The sequence below is a fragment of the Falco rusticolus genome, chromosome 5 (genome assembly GCF_015220075.1).
Source record: "Falco rusticolus isolate bFalRus1 chromosome 5, bFalRus1.pri, whole genome shotgun sequence".
In the NCBI taxonomy this organism is placed as follows: domain Eukaryota; kingdom Metazoa; phylum Chordata; class Aves; order Falconiformes; family Falconidae; genus Falco; species Falco rusticolus.
Window position 1 is genome coordinate 31,560,950 of NC_051191.1, and position 17,972 is coordinate 31,578,921.

The following is a 17,972-nucleotide window of genomic DNA, read 5'->3' on the forward strand; positions in this document are numbered from 1 at the left end:
AAGTGCTGTTAATCTCACTGTGGCTTTTCTATCACATTTGGCAGTTTTTGCACAAGGCATAAACAGTCTATAATTCCCAGAGAGATAAGCAGTTTTAGGAAACTGAGATATTCAACAGGCAAGATTCTAAGCCTCCATCACATCAATATGTCATGATGTCAATACAAGGTGATGAAGAAATCACAGTTGCTTACACTGCTCTTTGACTTATCCGTAACAATCCCCTCTGCACTACGTAGTAAATTCTTTCAGTGTCATGTGTGGCAAAAAACTGCCTTTCCACAAAACATATATTCAGAGAACATAAAATTGCAGCACATAAAAGAAAAAGGGAAAGGGAGAAAGCCAAATAAATATTGGGGAAAGAAAGGATTAATTTCAAGATTTATGTTTGCCTAGAATGTGTGGAATGGTCTGAAATCTTAATCTACATGGGACAATTTACAATGCTTTCCACAGCAAATCTATCTGTAGCCCTCTTTCTATTTAAGTATAAGAAATATTAGTAGTTCATTAACAATCAGTGGAACTACTGCTAACACCTAGCTCTGGAGCAGATAGGATAGAGGGAACTTTGAAGCACTCCAATCTGACGGCACTGTTACACAAAATGAGAATTATAGTCAGGAGGAAACGTTAGCCCACACAAAGAAAGAAAAAAGCAGAGATAAATCTATAGAAAATACAAGCAGGGTTGCAGCCTGTAAGGGCAAAAAGGGACAAACGTTCATGTTCAGCAGGGCCAAAGAGTAAATTACCTCAACCTGGTTAGATAAGGGCAATATTTTTTTATTTTTTTCCTAAATGGTGAAAATATCCTTGTTCACAAGCTTTCCTCCACAAGGCTGTGTGCCTACATGTGCATGTAGGTGGGAGAGGATTACAGACCAAAGCTATTTTCTTGCACTACTGTAAGGGCTATTAACTTTTCCCTGTAGGGATAGGCTAAGACCTCCTTGACTCGGAGGCAATCTGAGCTGCATTTAGCATTGCTGTGAACTCTTTAAACAGTGTAAAAAGAAGAACCTTCCTGCAGTCACAGAGGAGAAAACCTCTCCATAAAATACAACATATGCTAGTACCAGAGCAGGCAAAGCCAAATTATACATCAGAGTAAGGGCAGGTCGAGAGGAGTTCAAGGCTGATTCTTATAACCCCTCCACAGATTTTCTTCTTGCAGATGCAACAGCATTCATACTTGGATGTATTGGTTTAAAGTAGCTTGGAGAAAGCCTATGAAACTAATCTAAAAAAAAAAAAAAAAAAAAAAAAAAAGAAAAAGAAAAAGAAAAAGAATGCTGGGAAAGAAATGACATACCTGCAGTCCTTCTCTCACAGCTTCCAGGAGATATGGCACCAGGGAATAGTTCCAGAGGTCTGTGAACCACACTCTGGAGCCATCAACATCCATAGGGCAAGGGAGGAAAAGGCGGGGACCTAAGAAGTCAAGTTGTGTATTAAGAAAAGTAGAACTAGGGAACACACTAAAAATAATCTTAACAGAATTTAAAAAGTAGCATTGGAGTGAACTCAAGTGAATAGAATACTAATACAGGACCATAATAAGGGAGCTATCATTCTCCTGTTATTAAAAATTAACTATTGTCACTTTCTCCAAATCTAGAGCCTGATGATCGCTTACAAGTTTTATGGGCAAAGCTATGTGAAAGGATGTCTTCTTTGCTATTCTACTAAAAGACCTCAGGTCCAAGTGGTTTTATGGCTGTAATTATACTGCAGTGTGAAAGCAGGGAAAAAAGATTAAGCTTAGGAAATTTGCTACTGAGGTTGTTTTTTTGTATATTTAACTTTTTAAAATTATGACCATTTACTTGAAAGTCTTTAGTAACCAAGGCAGCAATACCAGGGAATACATATGCTCTCATTAAAGTTTCGATTTTCATTTCAATCTCACTGGCAACCAGACAGATTCTCCACACTGATTTAGTATTTCTTATTGAGAGATGACAACTTTTCAAAACATTATATCTTTCACAAATCTCTAAAATGCTCAGCCTGCATCCTTACTTCAAACCACTTCACCAATGGACTCACCAATGGTTACATCTGAAGAACTGTGCGTTTCTAGGAAGCTGTTGAGATGATGCCATGTTTTGGGGATCCAGTCAATGATTTTGATGAGCTCATTATTGCGTATATTCCTTTCTATTTCAGTCTCAATCAGTTTCCTTCTCAGATATCTGCCCAAGAAACCTTTAACAGGCTCTGTGTGATTAGCACACAGCACCCACCTGGGTAGAAAGGATAAATGTCAAGCAGCAATGAACAGTGAATACATAATTTCCTCTTAAACATACAGATGAAGGTAATGTCATAGGCTTATGAGTCTCATTAGTCACCAAGTATAAAACTGTTCCAATAGATCACATTATTGTCCACTGTCACAACACAAACATTACAGGTTTCAGCAGGAATTCAAGACACTGCTGAAGGCAAATGGCACGCCAGAATGCAATTGTCTTCAGCAACTTGCTAGAGGTGTCAGGAAGTATTTCTTTCACCATTCCCCAACACCATTCAGAGACCCGTCGATACCAGGGAGACAGAGAAACTAAAATACTTTGCTGTGATGAGACACAAGATCAATGTTTAATGAAGAACTTGGCTGAGAAGCAGGGAGTTGTACAAACTCGGCCACAGTAAATACAGAGTGAATGTACCTGAAATTGTGATGCAGCTCCAGATTTGGTGAAGAAGAAACTCCTTGGTTCATGGTTCCAATAATATAGGGGCTGAAAAAAGAAAAATAGTAGGTTTTTTTCTGAGAGAGAAGCCATTCAGATATTCAGAGAACATTCTATCTGCACTAAACCAATTTTAGAAGTCTCTGGATGCATTAGATTTAAAATATTTGAGGCACCCTTTTCTTGATGTTTATTCTTGTATGATTTCCCTTTCTGCACATTTGTAGTTTCTTAGTACTCTTCTGTAATAACTAAATAAATGAGGCAACACTGTCCTCATGTACCTCATAATTTTGCAGTAGGCTTGTTTTAATTTCAGAAGCCAGTGAATCTCATGAGTAAGACACAGCATGCATTGATTTTATGAAGTGAAGTATTTATGATGGCACTTTTACAGCAGAAATAGCCAATGTTATAGGCCAGTATAAGTTCCAGAAAATGTTATTTTTATTCTTGTTTTGCAATAAATGACGGCCAGCAAACTTCGCACTTCTGCACTGCTACAGGAAAACTGTAGGAAGTGCAAGTCCGCCAGATACACAGCTGCTGCTGCATTGGCATGGTCCACGGCTTCACACATATTCCAAATTCCACTATTATAAAGTGCAGTTCTTACTCTCCCATAAACTGTCCTCATGGTATCATTGAGCTTGTGTGATCTGATGGGACAAAAGGGGTAAGACCCTAATTCAGTCATTTAATTACATTCTTAAATTCTGTGGTACGTTTACATGTCACTGAGATGCATGAGAGTCATATAAGTGAAGACACCTAAACACTTGGCTGAAGAGGGTTAAAATTATTCAAGCACATAAGGGCTTTGCTGACAGCCCATGGCAGTCTAAGTTTCTACTGGGACACGTTAAATAACAAACAGCTTTTACTGTTTTAATTGCAAAAGGTGTGTGAAAGGGGAGAGAAGAGCTACTACCTACCATTTATTATATTTACAGTTGAGAAAACCATTGAAGATGTCACTTAGTGAACTGATGTGGTGGAGGTTATCAAGAATTATGACCACAGGGAGGTCAGCACCATTGTTGTCAGCACTGCATTGCTCAGCTAGGTTTGCTAGGTACTGTCGCAGATCCTTCAGCAGAATTTTTTTAAAAAAACAAACAAAACACAACCAACCAACCAAACAAAAAACAAAAAAAGAAAAGATTAACCCAATTAACCATAGATGTAATTTCAGTGGAAAAGATTTTCATAAAGATAAAAAGGCTGCTACAGAGTTTCCCCACTGTGGATCATTCAGCTGGATCAGCACATGCAGAAAGACCTGCTTCTTAGACAGGGCAACACTGAAGACACATGCTAGGGGAAACAAAGGCAATAAACGTGAGGCAAGTGACCGAGGCATACACATTCCTATTTGGTAGATAGAATCCTTAGAAACCTGCTGATAAAATATCTTATGTCCAGAGGAAAATAGGTTGCAATAAAATATGCCGTTTCCAATGGACTGAGATACGTTAATTGCTGGACCGCCATTCTTATGAATGCTACATTTATATATCACCCCTCCACCCCACCCCTACCTCCCCAGTTATCACACTATCTAGCCTTATTAAACTGCTCCATTAGATATCCCCTTTCAGCACTCTCAGTGAAAACCTGTTTGACCTTTTGGGGATACTATATCACACCTCATAATAAAATTTGTTGTGTAAATGCTTTTTTTCTGTCAGTTGTCTGGTTGCCACTTCAGGCTGGAGTAAAAGAGAGCTTTCCATAATCAAAACATTTCATATTTTTCTCAACACTTTGTTGCCACTGAGTATCTGGCCTAGTCAAGTTTTACAGCTGTATCTCTAGAGGTATCTAGGTTGGGAATACTCAGTATTATGGACAAAGTTCCTATTGCTCTATTACTTTCTGGATCAGGGATAGAAGAATCATTTCTTCTTTAATGGGAACGTGCAATATATTTTTTATTTTAAGAAAGATTTTGGTTAGGCTTTTTATGATCAGGTGTCTCTAGGGGAACATCATGGGTTTCTTCCATGGAATAGCACCATCTGTATTATCCAAACACGCTTGGTATTCGACAATGTTATTATTTTCTTTTTTACTACAAACTCAAAAGTTCTATATAAATTTTAATAGAAACAAAGGAAAAGGAAAAACCAAAACCAAAACACATACAAGAAGCAATTTACCAGAAATCCAAAGGCTAGCTCTTTTGTGGGACAGTTTTCATTATAAATGTATGTGCTATAACAATAAAACACAAATACATCTCCTGCCAAAGCAAATGGCATCACAAATCCTCTATATAAAGACAGTGAAAAGAGGCTTTTTTATGGGAATGGTCCTCTTGCCCCTTTGGGATCTGTATGTTCTTCCTTCTTATGTTACGTTAACATTCATTATGTTTTGTGCAAATCAGAAAGCTCTGGGCAAAACCTTTCATTTTCTTTTCCCTGGGTACCAGGTTAGGTGTATACCCAATTCAGAACAGCAAGTGAATAGTATTATCTGTAGCTAGCACAGTAGTCATGCTAGAAGCTTGATAATCTGAACTATGTAAACCACTGTGAATGTGATGTGAGGCATGAGGCAATTTTTAGTACAGTCAGCTTCCTGACCAATGCACTCCAGCAACCATGGCAGCAGGTGTATTAATCCAGTGCTGATTAAGAAGCGGAACCCAAGACAGTAATTCAAAATCCCCATTCTGAAATCTTTGCTAACAATAGGCTGCTATTATCACTACAAAAAAAGCAAGTTAAAGTAGTATTACTATATATCCAACCTTTCTGACAAAGGAATTACAGGGACACTAAGAATTCAATTTATATGGGAATTTGACTCTGCATCCATCTTTACAGTGGGTTTCCTCAAGTGAAAGAAAATTCAGACTTCCTTCATAGTGCTTTGGTGGTTTGTTTAGAACAGAAAATTCTGGTCCCTGTTTCTCACTGGAATTGGAGACTGAATTCTTGTAGGAAAAAGTGCTGAGCAACAAAACAGTATGCCAATTAACAGGATCCACACTGCATCATCACTACAAATTGGGCAGTAGTTTATCTTTTCAGCTGTAACTTACCTTGCTTGACTTGTGATCTACATTAAAAGTTGCAATTGCATCTTCAGGTTTTTTTCTGCCAGATTTAGTTATAATATATTCAGCCAGCCTGTTAGCTAAATAGGTCTTTCCTGTGCCACTGGGTCCCGACAGAATAATTCTGTGATGTTCCATCAGTAAATTAAAGTACCGCTGGGTAATTGGCTTAGGAATTAATGTGTCAAACACAAAACTGTCCAAACTGTTTTCTTCCACTCCTGGGAACAAAAGAAAAGAAAAATAGCCTGTCTTCAGCCTTGCTAAGGCAGGTGTAGGTTTGGCGCAGCACCTGATGGCATCAGTGTTATGCTCACTCAAAGCAAGGTAATAAACTTCTGCCTAAATCAAATTCATACCAAGGGAATTGGTATTGGTACTGTGGAAATGCTTATATCCTTTCACAGGGCCAAAAAACTAAACAATGGTAGTAGGACAAGATGAGTGGGAGAGACGAAATAAAAGTAAACATGAAGAGAAGGCTCAGTGAGGCAAAGATGTATGTTTCAAACACTACAGGCAACCATGACAAAAAAAAAGGTCAAAGTGACAGCCCACAAGGGTTACTGGTTGTCACATCAATGTATGTATTGTTCTTTTGAAGGCATTCGTCCCCTCCAGTAGCAAATCCCTACAGCTTTTGAAATGTATCACATTTTTCTGGTGGAACTGGGTAATGCATAAATATTTTCCATCCTAATCATCTGGTTTGGGGCTGGAAATTTTGCCACTATTCAGAAATTTTTACTTTGCTGTGATTTGGCAGTCAGGCAGAGAAGTACCAAGATATTCTTAGATTTGCCTCAAAATGCCACACTGTGTTAGGTATTGTACAATATCACACAGAGGGCTTATGTGATAAATAAGATAATTTTTTTCTCCTTGAACTGGAGAGAAAATACAGAAAGGTCAAGTGTAAGAAAAAAATAGGAAGGGATGGTGGACTGCAGTGAAGAGCTCTCCAGTATCTGCAGAAATATTCTTGGGGCTTTACCTTTCAGGTTCACAGTGATGACATTGTTCTCTCCGACCAGATACCCACACGGCAGCAGTTCAGGCACTTCTAGGCTATGGGCTCTAATTACATCTCCTATACAATAGCTAGCAATGCAGTCAGAGCTTAAACCCAGGCTAGTAGTCGGATCTACTCGGAAAATATATTCCTGAAATTATATGAAAACATAAGGCATAAAAATAAAAACGGTTATTGAATGAAAGCAGTTTGGAAAATATTTTGGTACAGGTGAAGTCACCTGACAAGAAGATTCTTGCAGTCACATTCAATAGAGAACTGCCTACAAACATGAAAAAAGAACAGCAACATTAAGAATATACTTTAATAGTGGTGTTAGCTGTATGTCAAAAAGCAAAACAAAAACTTGGCAAGACAACCCCCAAACTACAGAATTTTTCTTATGTTAAAAATAAAACTGAATTAATACTTGAGCTAATTTTTCAGTGTCTTACCTTAAAGAGACGTCTGATTACACCATCTAAAACGTCCCATTTTGTTTTTCCGCTGACTCCAATTGATCCTATCAGATATGCATGTGGTTTTTGATCCTGCAAACAGAGATTTTTTGAAACAGGACTAAAAATGGTGGTAATCAGTTTTCTATGAAGATTCATAATTTCCCCAATGAAGAAAAATAATATTTTTTAGAATGTGATGTTACAACTTTGTTAATAGTCTATCTGAAATCGGTATAGATGAAAATACTTTGGCACATCTCTATAAGGGAGGAAATACAGCATCTTACTCTGCTCTTTGATTGCATCTGTTTTTTTAAAGAGCTGAATATAAATAAAAGATGCAATGTATTTATAATATTTTGTAATACAGAACACGAAAACACAACAATGCAATTCCAAATTGATTAGCTTAGCATCATATCCACAGTTGCCCCCTAAGGGGTCCAAGGCATAGATCTAATTTATAATGACTTTTAAATGGAGATAGCAAGTCCCAGAACATCCTACTACTAATTAAACTGAGAATTGGTAATGTCTGAGCCACCACAAAGGCAGAAGGAGGCCATATGATATTAGTCTGTGGAGAGTGCCTAACTGTGTTGAGCATGGATGACAGAGAAAAGAGTTGCTGTCTTTAGGATATTTCCCTTCAGCCCCTGGGTGAAAATACTGAAACAAATTGAGCTACTGTATTGCAAGATTTGCCTGAGTTATAACTCTGTGTCTAGGCCTTTGGGTGATGAACTTACCTTGGCTCGACTATAGCCCTTGTTTATAGTGACTAAAATTTTCACACTATGACCTTCTTTGTGGAGTGCTCCATCAGTGACATCATCCAACAAAATATCTACAATAGAAGAAGGGAACTAAAGTGATCAACCTGACAAATCACATCAGTTATATTCACATCATCAGGTCAATAATTGTTCAAAGGATTTTTTAGTTAAAAAGAAAGGCTATCATCACAACAACTTGCAGTCATTTTAAATGGTACTTATTCCTAATTTGCCTTTTCTGTTGGAGACAAAAAAAAAGAAAAGTTACAATTTGTCATTTTTTTAAAGCAATATTATGACATTTAATCATGTAGAAATGAATAGGGAATCTATAAATAAATAAATTTTTGCTTTATAGTCTTGCCTTAACTTTCCTTCTTGGAACTTGTTCAAAATCTCCATAAATTCACAAAGTAATGTTTAAAACCTAAATTAAGTTTATATCTTTGGGCACTCATTGTGCCCTTAAGAATGTTGTAGGAAGAAAAACAAAAGTCCTTGCATTTGTATGTTTGCTACTAGGTAAAATAGCATTTAATTTCTTTCCAGCTGATTTCTTTACCTTCTGTACACATGGCATGGATAGTCTTTTTTACACCCACAATACAGTCTTACAAACAGTATCCATTAGAAACCACTTTGCAGTCCTCCAGAATATAGGACTCTGTATTCAGGTACGCCTCTAAGAAAAATTTTCATTTTTCTTGGAGGTAAAGAGTGACTCTGACCTGGTCTATGCCTCTTTTTCTACCTTTTCACTAACTCCTAAAATGCAAAAGCAGAAGGATGTATTTCTTACTGAAGGCTGAGCCTGCAGCTTTATTACAAGGGACAAAACTGCTGTCTTAGAAGTTGTCTTAAGAGATTTTACTGTTACACACTTCAACAAATTAGGAGAGATTATGGATTTGCATTTGGGCATGTAGTGACAGGAGAAGGGGTAATGGATTTAAACTGAAAGAGGGTAGATTTAGATTAGATATTAGGAAGAAAATCTTTACTGTGGGGGTGGTGAGGCACTGGAACAGGTTGCCCAGAGAAGCTGTGGACACCCCGTCCCTCGAAGTGTTCAAGGCCAGGTTGGATGGGGCTTTGAGCTACATGGTCTAGCAGAAGGTGTCCCTGCCCATGGCAGGGGGGCTGGAACTGGATGATCTCTAAGGTCCCTTCCAACCCAAACCATTCCATGATTCTATGATTTTATTCAAACACCAGCACAGTAATCCACTACCTTAAGTCCTGCTCATTCTTATTAGGATGATTGAAGAAAAGCATCAACTTCTTGTCACAGTCTGCACAAGGTCAGATGTCACCCAAATTAAATGAGGTGCCAGAAAGATTCTGTCATTTGCTTAAAGCAAAACCAAAGAAGACTTACAAATATGACTTCAATGAATGTATTAAAAAATAAGTCCTCATGTAAAATTTTTGACAACTTACACCCAGATCTAGAAAGCAGATTCTGCTGTTGGGTGTTTTTTGTTTTGTTTTTGCTTTTAAAATTGATCTAATGAAGAAGCATTTTTGTTGTGAGCTTAAACAACTCCATGCTTGTTTTGCTCCTTTCTTCCAGGCAGACAGTTTTTCTGTACCACCAGCACTGGATATTTCACTTGTCTTGCGTTTTGGCATATTTGACAAACCTTAAGAGTTTCCATAATGTTATAGTTCGTCTGCGGGCAACTTACAATATAACGGATCCCCCTGTGAAATTTTTCAATCTCTAAATGACCCTCATGTAGCCTTTTAAATACGTTTTTCTGTAAGTCTTTAGGAATGAGGAACTGCTCTGTGGCTAGAAGAAAATTCCACTTTCTAAGAGCTCTCACTGACACAAGGAGCTGAGAAGATGCCCAAGGGGGTCTAATTTCACAGTGGTGCTAGTTTCTTTAATTATGTCCTGCCAGGCCTCCTCCTTAGGTGCGCTATGGTGGCTCTGGCTCACTTCTTTTCTGAGCTCTGGCACTTCTTTCATCGGACAGTAGAGTGTTGTGTTTGTCCTTGTTTACTGCTCTTTACTCCAGTGACTGACTGAAATACAGCTGTCTGTGACCACTGAGCCCCTTCCCAGCTTGCCGCTCACACCTATCTGGAGGAGATGGTCATACCCTTAGGAAGTGGCAATGGATAGCTTTGGTCATTTCCAGATGACCACAGTCATTTGGAGTCACTGGTCTTCCAGAAAGTGCCACAGTATTTTTTAATATGATGCGCCAAAGCCCTTGTTATCTCTCTCAGCTAAGTCTCCAGCATAATTAACCTCTCCATATCTCGAGGATTTTTGTTCAATGGTACTCCAGCTGCCACAGAAATCCCACAAGACTTGGTAGAAAGCTGTCACCCTTCCAAGTTCTCTGGCATGGTGACAAAATGATATTCACGACGATCAAAAAGGCTGGATTCATAAACAAACAAAATCCTCCCCTCCTCATTAAGCATGCTTATTTCTTTAATTCCTTGTAACCAAAAGTAATTACTTTGCATCCTAGAAAAAACATTTAGAACCAATAACAGAAAATTATATAAAGATTACAGAATCACAGAATCAGTTAGATTGGAAAAGACCCTTAAGATCACCAAGTCCAAGCACATTTCTTCTTCCTGTTCCTTCTCCTACTCCTTTTCTCCTCCTCTTCCTCTTTTTCCTCCAGACTTTATTTCTGTTCTTTTACTAAACACTTCCTCCTCATTTTGTTCATCATCATTTTTTTCCTTATATTTCACCTTCCTGTGTTCCTCTCCCTGGTCCTCTTTTCGTATCTTATTCTCATCCAGTTCCTTCTCCTTTGCTTGAAACTCATCCTCCTGCTCTTCCTCCTACATGTTTCTTCCTGTATCTAGACAGAGTTAGTACCAAGTGACAAAATGCTAATAGCTGCTGCTCATGAAAGAGATTCCACAATTACTATTATGAAAAAAATCCTGTTTCATTTGTGTTGGTTTTGGGTTTGTTTCTTTAGTGGTTTTTTTTGATGTGTGGGGATGTGTGAGCAGAAACCATAGAAACTTTTTCTCACTGTTTTTGCAATAGTTCATTGCATACCGAGGCCCAGGTCAGGTTCATCCATGCCAAAAGTTAAACCTGGCAAAAAAAGTAGGCTGGAATGTAAATAAAAAATATACCAATTTTCATATAAAATCTGATATTAACCAGAAGAAATATTCAAATATCCGTGTAATCAATGACTGGCAAGATAATATGACTAACTGCCAATCCAAATTTTAGTCAGGAAGTTTGGCACATTCCCAGCTGTACTCTTGCCTAGACTCTTTCTACAATTATTAGCCACATTTTTATTGCTTCCAGAGGCTGCATTATACTTTCTGTGGAGTCTAATGAGCTAATGAGCTCTGATTTTCTTTTGCCCTGCTCCTGGTTCTAATGCTAGAGACAGCACTTCTGTTTCTTGGCTACATTATCAAAACAAGTGTAGAAGGCTTATTATCATAAACCCTATGGCATAGAAAATAATAAAATGTTAACATTCAGGATGTGGACCAAAGTTCTGCTTGCTTTCTCTCATTCATTGAAGACAATGAGAGTGCTTAATAAGCTAGGCAGGGTTTGTCTCCTATGATAAAGGGTGATATGGTTCAACATAGGCTAACTAGCTGTATCACATTAGAGACATGTAAGGGATAAAGCTAACTGAGACCACCTTCTGCCCCAGCTGCAAATACAAAATGAAGCTAAGGGAGCCGAATGAATGATAAAAGACCTTTAAACAACAACCAAAAAGTAAGTTTCATGTACTATGCTTATACTTATCCCATAGGGACAAGAGAATATATCTATACAGTTGTCAAGTATACTGCAACAGATACTGTCCTTTTCAAATAAATTGTGAGCTAGATGACCAAAGAGGATTGTAAGGTAGGTAGGTAGACAGTATCATAGCTAGGAACGGAGCACACATCATGAACAGTCTCTTACTGCTATTCAGAGCCTTCTAAAAGCAACATTTTCAGAAATCACTACCAGCATTCTTCCTCATCTCCATTAATGAATGCATATCTGATGTTTACCTGAGTGATATGAGGTGTTTTAATTTTCAGACATGCCTCTTATATAGGGCCCATTAAGAGGGTGAAAATAATAAAACCTTACTAATAGCTGAGGTATCCATGCGCCCGAAACTTGTTTACCTGATGTAACAGATTCTGTGATGTTTAAATTGTTCAGAGAAAGTCCTAGTGACTGCCGTGATGAAGAAGATGATGTGCTGCTTGAAGACTCTGATGATGGCCGGGCAGGCTTTCCAGTATTTCCAGTCTCTGCCTTTAAACGATCATTTTCAGCTTTCAGTATTTCAATTTCATTCTGTATTCAAAAGAATTTAACATAAAAGCACAGGAGGTTATTCTTTTGGAAAACCACTGGGGGTGGCTATTCTGGTGCTTGTTGTTCACCTGCAAGAGCTAACAGGTTTACAGCTTCCACAGCAGTATGTAGCACTGTATATCAGAAGTACAACACAGTCAGTGAAAAATGGATTGCCTTCACTTCTGAAATGAAGGGAAAAAACCCTATAACCTTGTCTTAGGTTTTGTCTCAAGACAGTTCCTAAACAACACAAGCTTCAAGCTTTCTGAATTTATTGTACCGTTGACTGTAATACAAGTGTGGTGAGAATTTTACCAGTCATCGCCACTTCTATAACCTCCTTTCTGTTGTCAAATATCTTAGCCAACAGCCAGTTAGGACAGCTATTGTTAAAATTTTGGATATGTCAATGTTCCTAAAAACACAGAAAATTATTGTTGCCATTGAATGTAAAATTTAAGCAGTAATTTCACAGAGAAAAAATAAAAGTCGACAACTAGAAATTCATAGTTTAACAGTTTCATAAACCTTCTTGCTATCAGATAAGACTTTTTGATCATTCAGACATGGGATTGTTTGCATAATGGCCAGCAAACCCTCTTTGATGAAAACATACAGTGACAGATGAATCACAGCAACTAGGAATTTTTTTTAGCTAAATCCTCTGTGGTGCCAAGTGATTATTGAATGTACAATAATAAAATGAAAACAGCCTGAGAACAGCCTGGTACCAGCTAAATCTAGCTTTCAGTCGCTTCACGAAGCACAGTACAAAGCAACTGCTTATTCTTGCAGACCGTTTTGCACATCAAATTTAATTCCACATTTGCTAACACCCTGCTAAAAGTCATATTCTTTTATGAAGGCTGTACGGCTACATTATACAAGTAAAAACGTAAGGGATAGCATCACAAACCCCCTCTGCAACAGCTACAAAAAGATTAGATAACAAAGGAAAAGGTGAGGAGATAGCAAAAGGGAAGGGACAAACCAGCAAAACAGTGACAGGAAGTAATAGATGAATGCACAAGTTTAGCCTGGAGTTTAAATTAGGAACTATGGTGAAATGAGTCATGCAATCTTCATACCCTCTGCAATTTATGCTGATTAATTACACAACACTTAGCAGTCTTCCATTCAGCTGAATGGAAGTTAGATTTTTAAGGTGCTTTGAATACACACAGTATTCATATATAATTCCCACCAATCCTGCTTTTTCCCCTTACCAATCCTCTTAAGTTCTCCAAAACATCATAGAGTTTGGCAGCTCCAAGGTGGCTGCCTGTCCTTCTGGGAAAAGTTCAGAAGTGTTGATTACCAGTGACAGCATCTGAACTAGTTGCCTCTGCCCAGCTTTGGTCAAATTCAAGCTGTGACTACAGCAGTCTCCTCTCTCTGGGGAGTTCACCTGCTTTAGGCACTCATATCCCAGTGTAAAACCATAATTGGTTGATCAGCCTTCACGTCCTGTTCTCTGACATTGCAATTAACTATTCTATCCCTTACAGTTAGTAAAAATTTTAGTGGCTTCAGATCAAATGTTTTACCCATGTCTAGGCAATTGAAACCCATATTTGCAGACCAGTTCTTGAATATCCTTCCCCCTGACTGAAGTTCAGCCAAATATCCCATAGCAATGTTGGCACCTAGTGGTGTAAGCACCTGGGATGACGGTAGGTACCATAGATGTTCAAAGGTGTGGCTGAGACTGCTACAGACATGGTATAAACAAAGAGGTCTAGGAAGGACAGCAAACACAACAAATCTAGTAGTTATGAAATCAGCCACTGTGGACACCTATACAAAAGTGTGTACAGGTGCACCCGACCTAAGCACACAGCACAGAGCAATTCAGCTGACAAGCCACTGGGGCTGGATTCAGCTGTGTAAATGTGGGTTTCCAGTGTCATTGTAAACATGGTCTTGCATGGTAGAATGCTAAAGCTCCAACAACCCAATTTCAACCTCTATACCTATCTTAGGATCATTTTAGGATAGCTCTCTAGGCCCCATTATCGCAGGTCTAAACCTCAACTGACAACAACAAGAGTTTATCACCTAGCTCATACCTAGACATCTATATGCAGCTGTTCTAGTCTCAAACAGCATCCCCACCCCATGGTCTTGATTGTGTTTCCCAAATACAGGTTTATAGTGCCTTCAGGGGTGTTCTAGGTATCTCACCTGTCATTCCAGAAGGGTCCAGATCTACTGAAGGACCTATCTCATACTGTATGGATGTTGTAGAAGATACTTTTGGTCACCCAATGTGACACTAGACCCTTCTATATGGACAACAGAGCTGAGTCCCATAAAGCTCTGTGCTCCACTGATGAACACTGTCATTCTTTCTGCACCTTTTCACCCTCATGACAGGGAAAGTCTTCTGACGAAAAATGCATTGGGGAAGGATTTGGAGCAGTGTCACAAAATAAGGTAGTGAAATTTTAGTGATTCTGGGTACAATAATTCAGTTCTGGTTTACATTCTTTGCCTCAGCAAGCCATGGCTGGGTTAGTATGAGAGAGTATGCACATGCACCCCTAGCCCCCACACAGCCCAAGGATTTAAAGCTCTGTAGAAATCACTTCTTGATCTGCTTGCCCGTCATGTTGCTTTCCTCAGTCCTAGGCTTTAGATAACAAATATCCTTTGGGCAGGCATTATGTCTTCTTCTATATCTCTTAAACACATTTTAGCTATTAATATAATTGCTAAGAATATCATAATTGTAAGGTGAACACTTATCATACCCATACTTTGGAAGTACTGTCAATCTAGCAATTTACTTTATATTGACAGTTTTTTTGGTACTTGAAACAAAGTACTGGGAAAGGAAATACACAAGGCATACCCGTGCACCCTTGTCATCACTTACGCTACTGCACTGACCTGCATGCGATTCATGGCTTCCCGAATCTGATCCAGGTGGTGTGCAGAGCTGAGGGCTTCCAGACGGATGTCTGTCAATTTTAGCTCTTTCTCCCTCAGCTCGCTCTTTAGCTGAAGAATAATTTCAGCCTCTGCCTCTGTGCACTCACAGATCCTAAAGAGGAGCAGGAAACAGGAAGGAGATTAAAGGCAGGTTCTTCCCCCAAAGCACTGTCATTATTAAATATCAAAGTACAGAAAATGCTTGCTGCTGGTGAAACCTATGAGTAAAGAAAGAATCTTATGAAATAAACATGAAAAGGTTCAAATTGCAAATTAAAAAAGGAAAAAAGCCCTCTCCAGGTGAAATGATCAGCTTGTTTTATACCTTTTTTGTTTAGTTAGACAGTCCACTATGGTGAAAAAAAGTTGTTAAGAACTTTTCAGAAATCTTTTTTTTTGAATGTGTATCAGCCATTGGTTTTGATTCAATTTTATATCTGTGTCATTTCTTTGGTGCAAAGGTCATGATTTCCCCAAGTAGCAACAGTCAGAACTGAAGTATGCTGATAAAACTGAATTAATGATATTTACTATCTGTTAGGCATCAAGAGTTTTCTGTGTTTGAACAGTGCACAAAGAAACAGTACACATTGCCTGCATGATCTAGAAGATTTTTATCTGTAATGGTTTTAATTTGTGATGGTTGACTTTTTGCCTACAGTTTGTCATTTGGTACTGTATGGTATCTGAAATCATGCTGGTTGGTTTGGTTTCTTTTTTATCTTAAAGACTGGATTACAAGTAATCACCATGTGATTATTTTTCATGAACATTAATTTTAAGGGAAGGAAAACTGTTATATTGTAAGAAAAGATGAAAACATGACTGGCCCAGGGACACACAACTGTCCAGTTCTCATATCAGACTGATTTGCCTCTCTGTCATCATTAGACCCAGACCTGTTGCATAACAGAAGCAGTAGAAAATAAAGCACTGAATTTTGGCTATGTTGTTACACTAAGCAAGATATTCAGTCAATTCACTAGATGTTATTTCTTCTTTATTACTGTCACTATAAATAGTTAATATCTGCAGAACAATTTAACAGAGCAATATCTTATAATAAATAATAAGTAGTATTATTGTGATTATTACTACTAATATACAAACAAGAAACAGATGTCAAATTTTCAATTGCCAGAATGCATGCAAATGCATTTTGGGAAAGAAAATGCAGCACTCTTCAGGTCAGCAGTTGGGTATACAACTCCATGCCCCACACTCAGTTTTACCGGGATCTATGCTTGTAGACCATGTGACCGTTTTGCCTTTTCTTTGGTGCCCAGACTAGAGATGACCTGCATACACACGTATTTGACAGATGCAATTGGAAGAAAGTAAAGGTAATGATTTAGAACATGAGACTCAGGTCAAGAAAATATAAAAAGAAAGCATAAGCAAAGGGAAGATGAAGAAGTTTATGGCAAATAAAAAATTATGGCAAATTGAAGAAGGAAAATAATGAATATCATTTACAACATGCACAAATATTTTAAACGTGTTAAATGTGAGTAGAAATGAATAAAGGCATGTACTAGGATTTTTTTTCCAAATACCATGATACAGTTCTTGGTTTGATGTGCCCATACCTGTGCTAACCAACTAAGAAATTACATTTTATTTACAAGCATATATTATCTTATGCAACAATTTGGACAACTGAGAAGTCACGTTATCTATTGGTTGGCCATTTTCTTTTTGGCTTTTTTGCCGTGCATCTTCAGAAGGGATGGACAAAAAGATCTTGGCAAGCTGGTTTTAAAGAAGATAAAAATGAAGCAGGGAGCTGGGCTACGGCTCGGGAAGAAGCAGGAAAAAGCTGTCTGGACTGTTAAGATAAGCAGAATGGAAGAAGAAAGCAGGAACTGAATTTTCTTTTGTGGATTCCAGAGCTCTTCCACACTCAGCTTCTACAACTGTAAAATTATATAAGAAGATGAGGCTTCATCAAAAGGAAGAAAACCAAAAAGATGTTAGCATTTCTGAGCAGTCACCAAAAGAAGCTCAGAAGCCTGATCAGACTTCTGACAAAGGTTCAAAGTCTTTAGAAAAAAAGAGTTTTACTTTTTCTTTCTTGTTACAATCTCAGGATTTTTAAATCAATAGATTGCTTTGGGTAGGAATAAGTAATGATCTTTGAACAGAGGCTGCTGACAGTTATAGAAAATCTTGAAGGTGATATGTACAAATTATGCAATGGAAAACCAAGTTTTCCAAAGAAAGTAACATTAACTGTGTAACAGATAAAGAAATTAATCTAAGTAAATATATTTTATCTGATCTCTCTGTGGAAGGGATCTATGTTAATCCTGTGTAGAAAGGTCACAATAATAAAAAGAATTTAATAATGTGATTCACTTACGTGAAAGATCAGTGTTTAAAAATGTTATGGAGGATGAAACAGAAGGCTGTGAACTGGATAGAATTTAGGAAGTTAAGGTTCAGAGACCAAATAGCCATGGGAAGAGCTTGGGGTGAAACACTAGATATGTAGTTTGGCCTTTGATAAATTCTGGGAACACCAGTACATTAAGTCAAAGAGACAGAGAAAGACCAGGATTGGTGGAAAGGGAACAGGATAAGGTTGAGAACAGATCTGTGTATCATGAGTAAATTAATTTTGTAGCATGAAAGTGTTTTGTTTAAGTTCAAGCACTTTCTGTTAAGACTTTTACTAGTGATTTTTAAGATGG

General features: G+C 38.0%; 1 protein-coding gene across 3 annotated transcripts in view; it reads right to left on the bottom strand.

Moving 5' to 3' along the window:
- Positions 1-17,972, bottom strand: part of NAV3 (neuron navigator 3) — a 273,367-nt gene that overhangs the window by 5,312 nt on the left and 250,083 nt on the right. For all 3 annotated transcript variants that reach the window (XM_037389560.1, XM_037389562.1, XM_037389561.1), the window contains 10 exons: positions 15,238-15,391; positions 12,168-12,342; positions 7,995-8,092; positions 7,240-7,335; positions 6,767-6,935; positions 5,758-5,993; positions 3,641-3,795; positions 2,682-2,753; positions 2,056-2,252; positions 1,319-1,437 (listed from right to left, as the gene is read on the bottom strand). In XM_037389560.1, the coding sequence (XP_037245457.1) occupies positions 1,319-1,437; positions 2,056-2,252; positions 2,682-2,753; positions 3,641-3,795; positions 5,758-5,993; positions 6,767-6,935; positions 7,240-7,335; positions 7,995-8,092; positions 12,168-12,342; positions 15,238-15,391 (1,471 nt within the window). The remainder of the gene's footprint in view (positions 1-1,318; positions 1,438-2,055; positions 2,253-2,681; positions 2,754-3,640; positions 3,796-5,757; positions 5,994-6,766; positions 6,936-7,239; positions 7,336-7,994; positions 8,093-12,167; positions 12,343-15,237; positions 15,392-17,972) is intronic.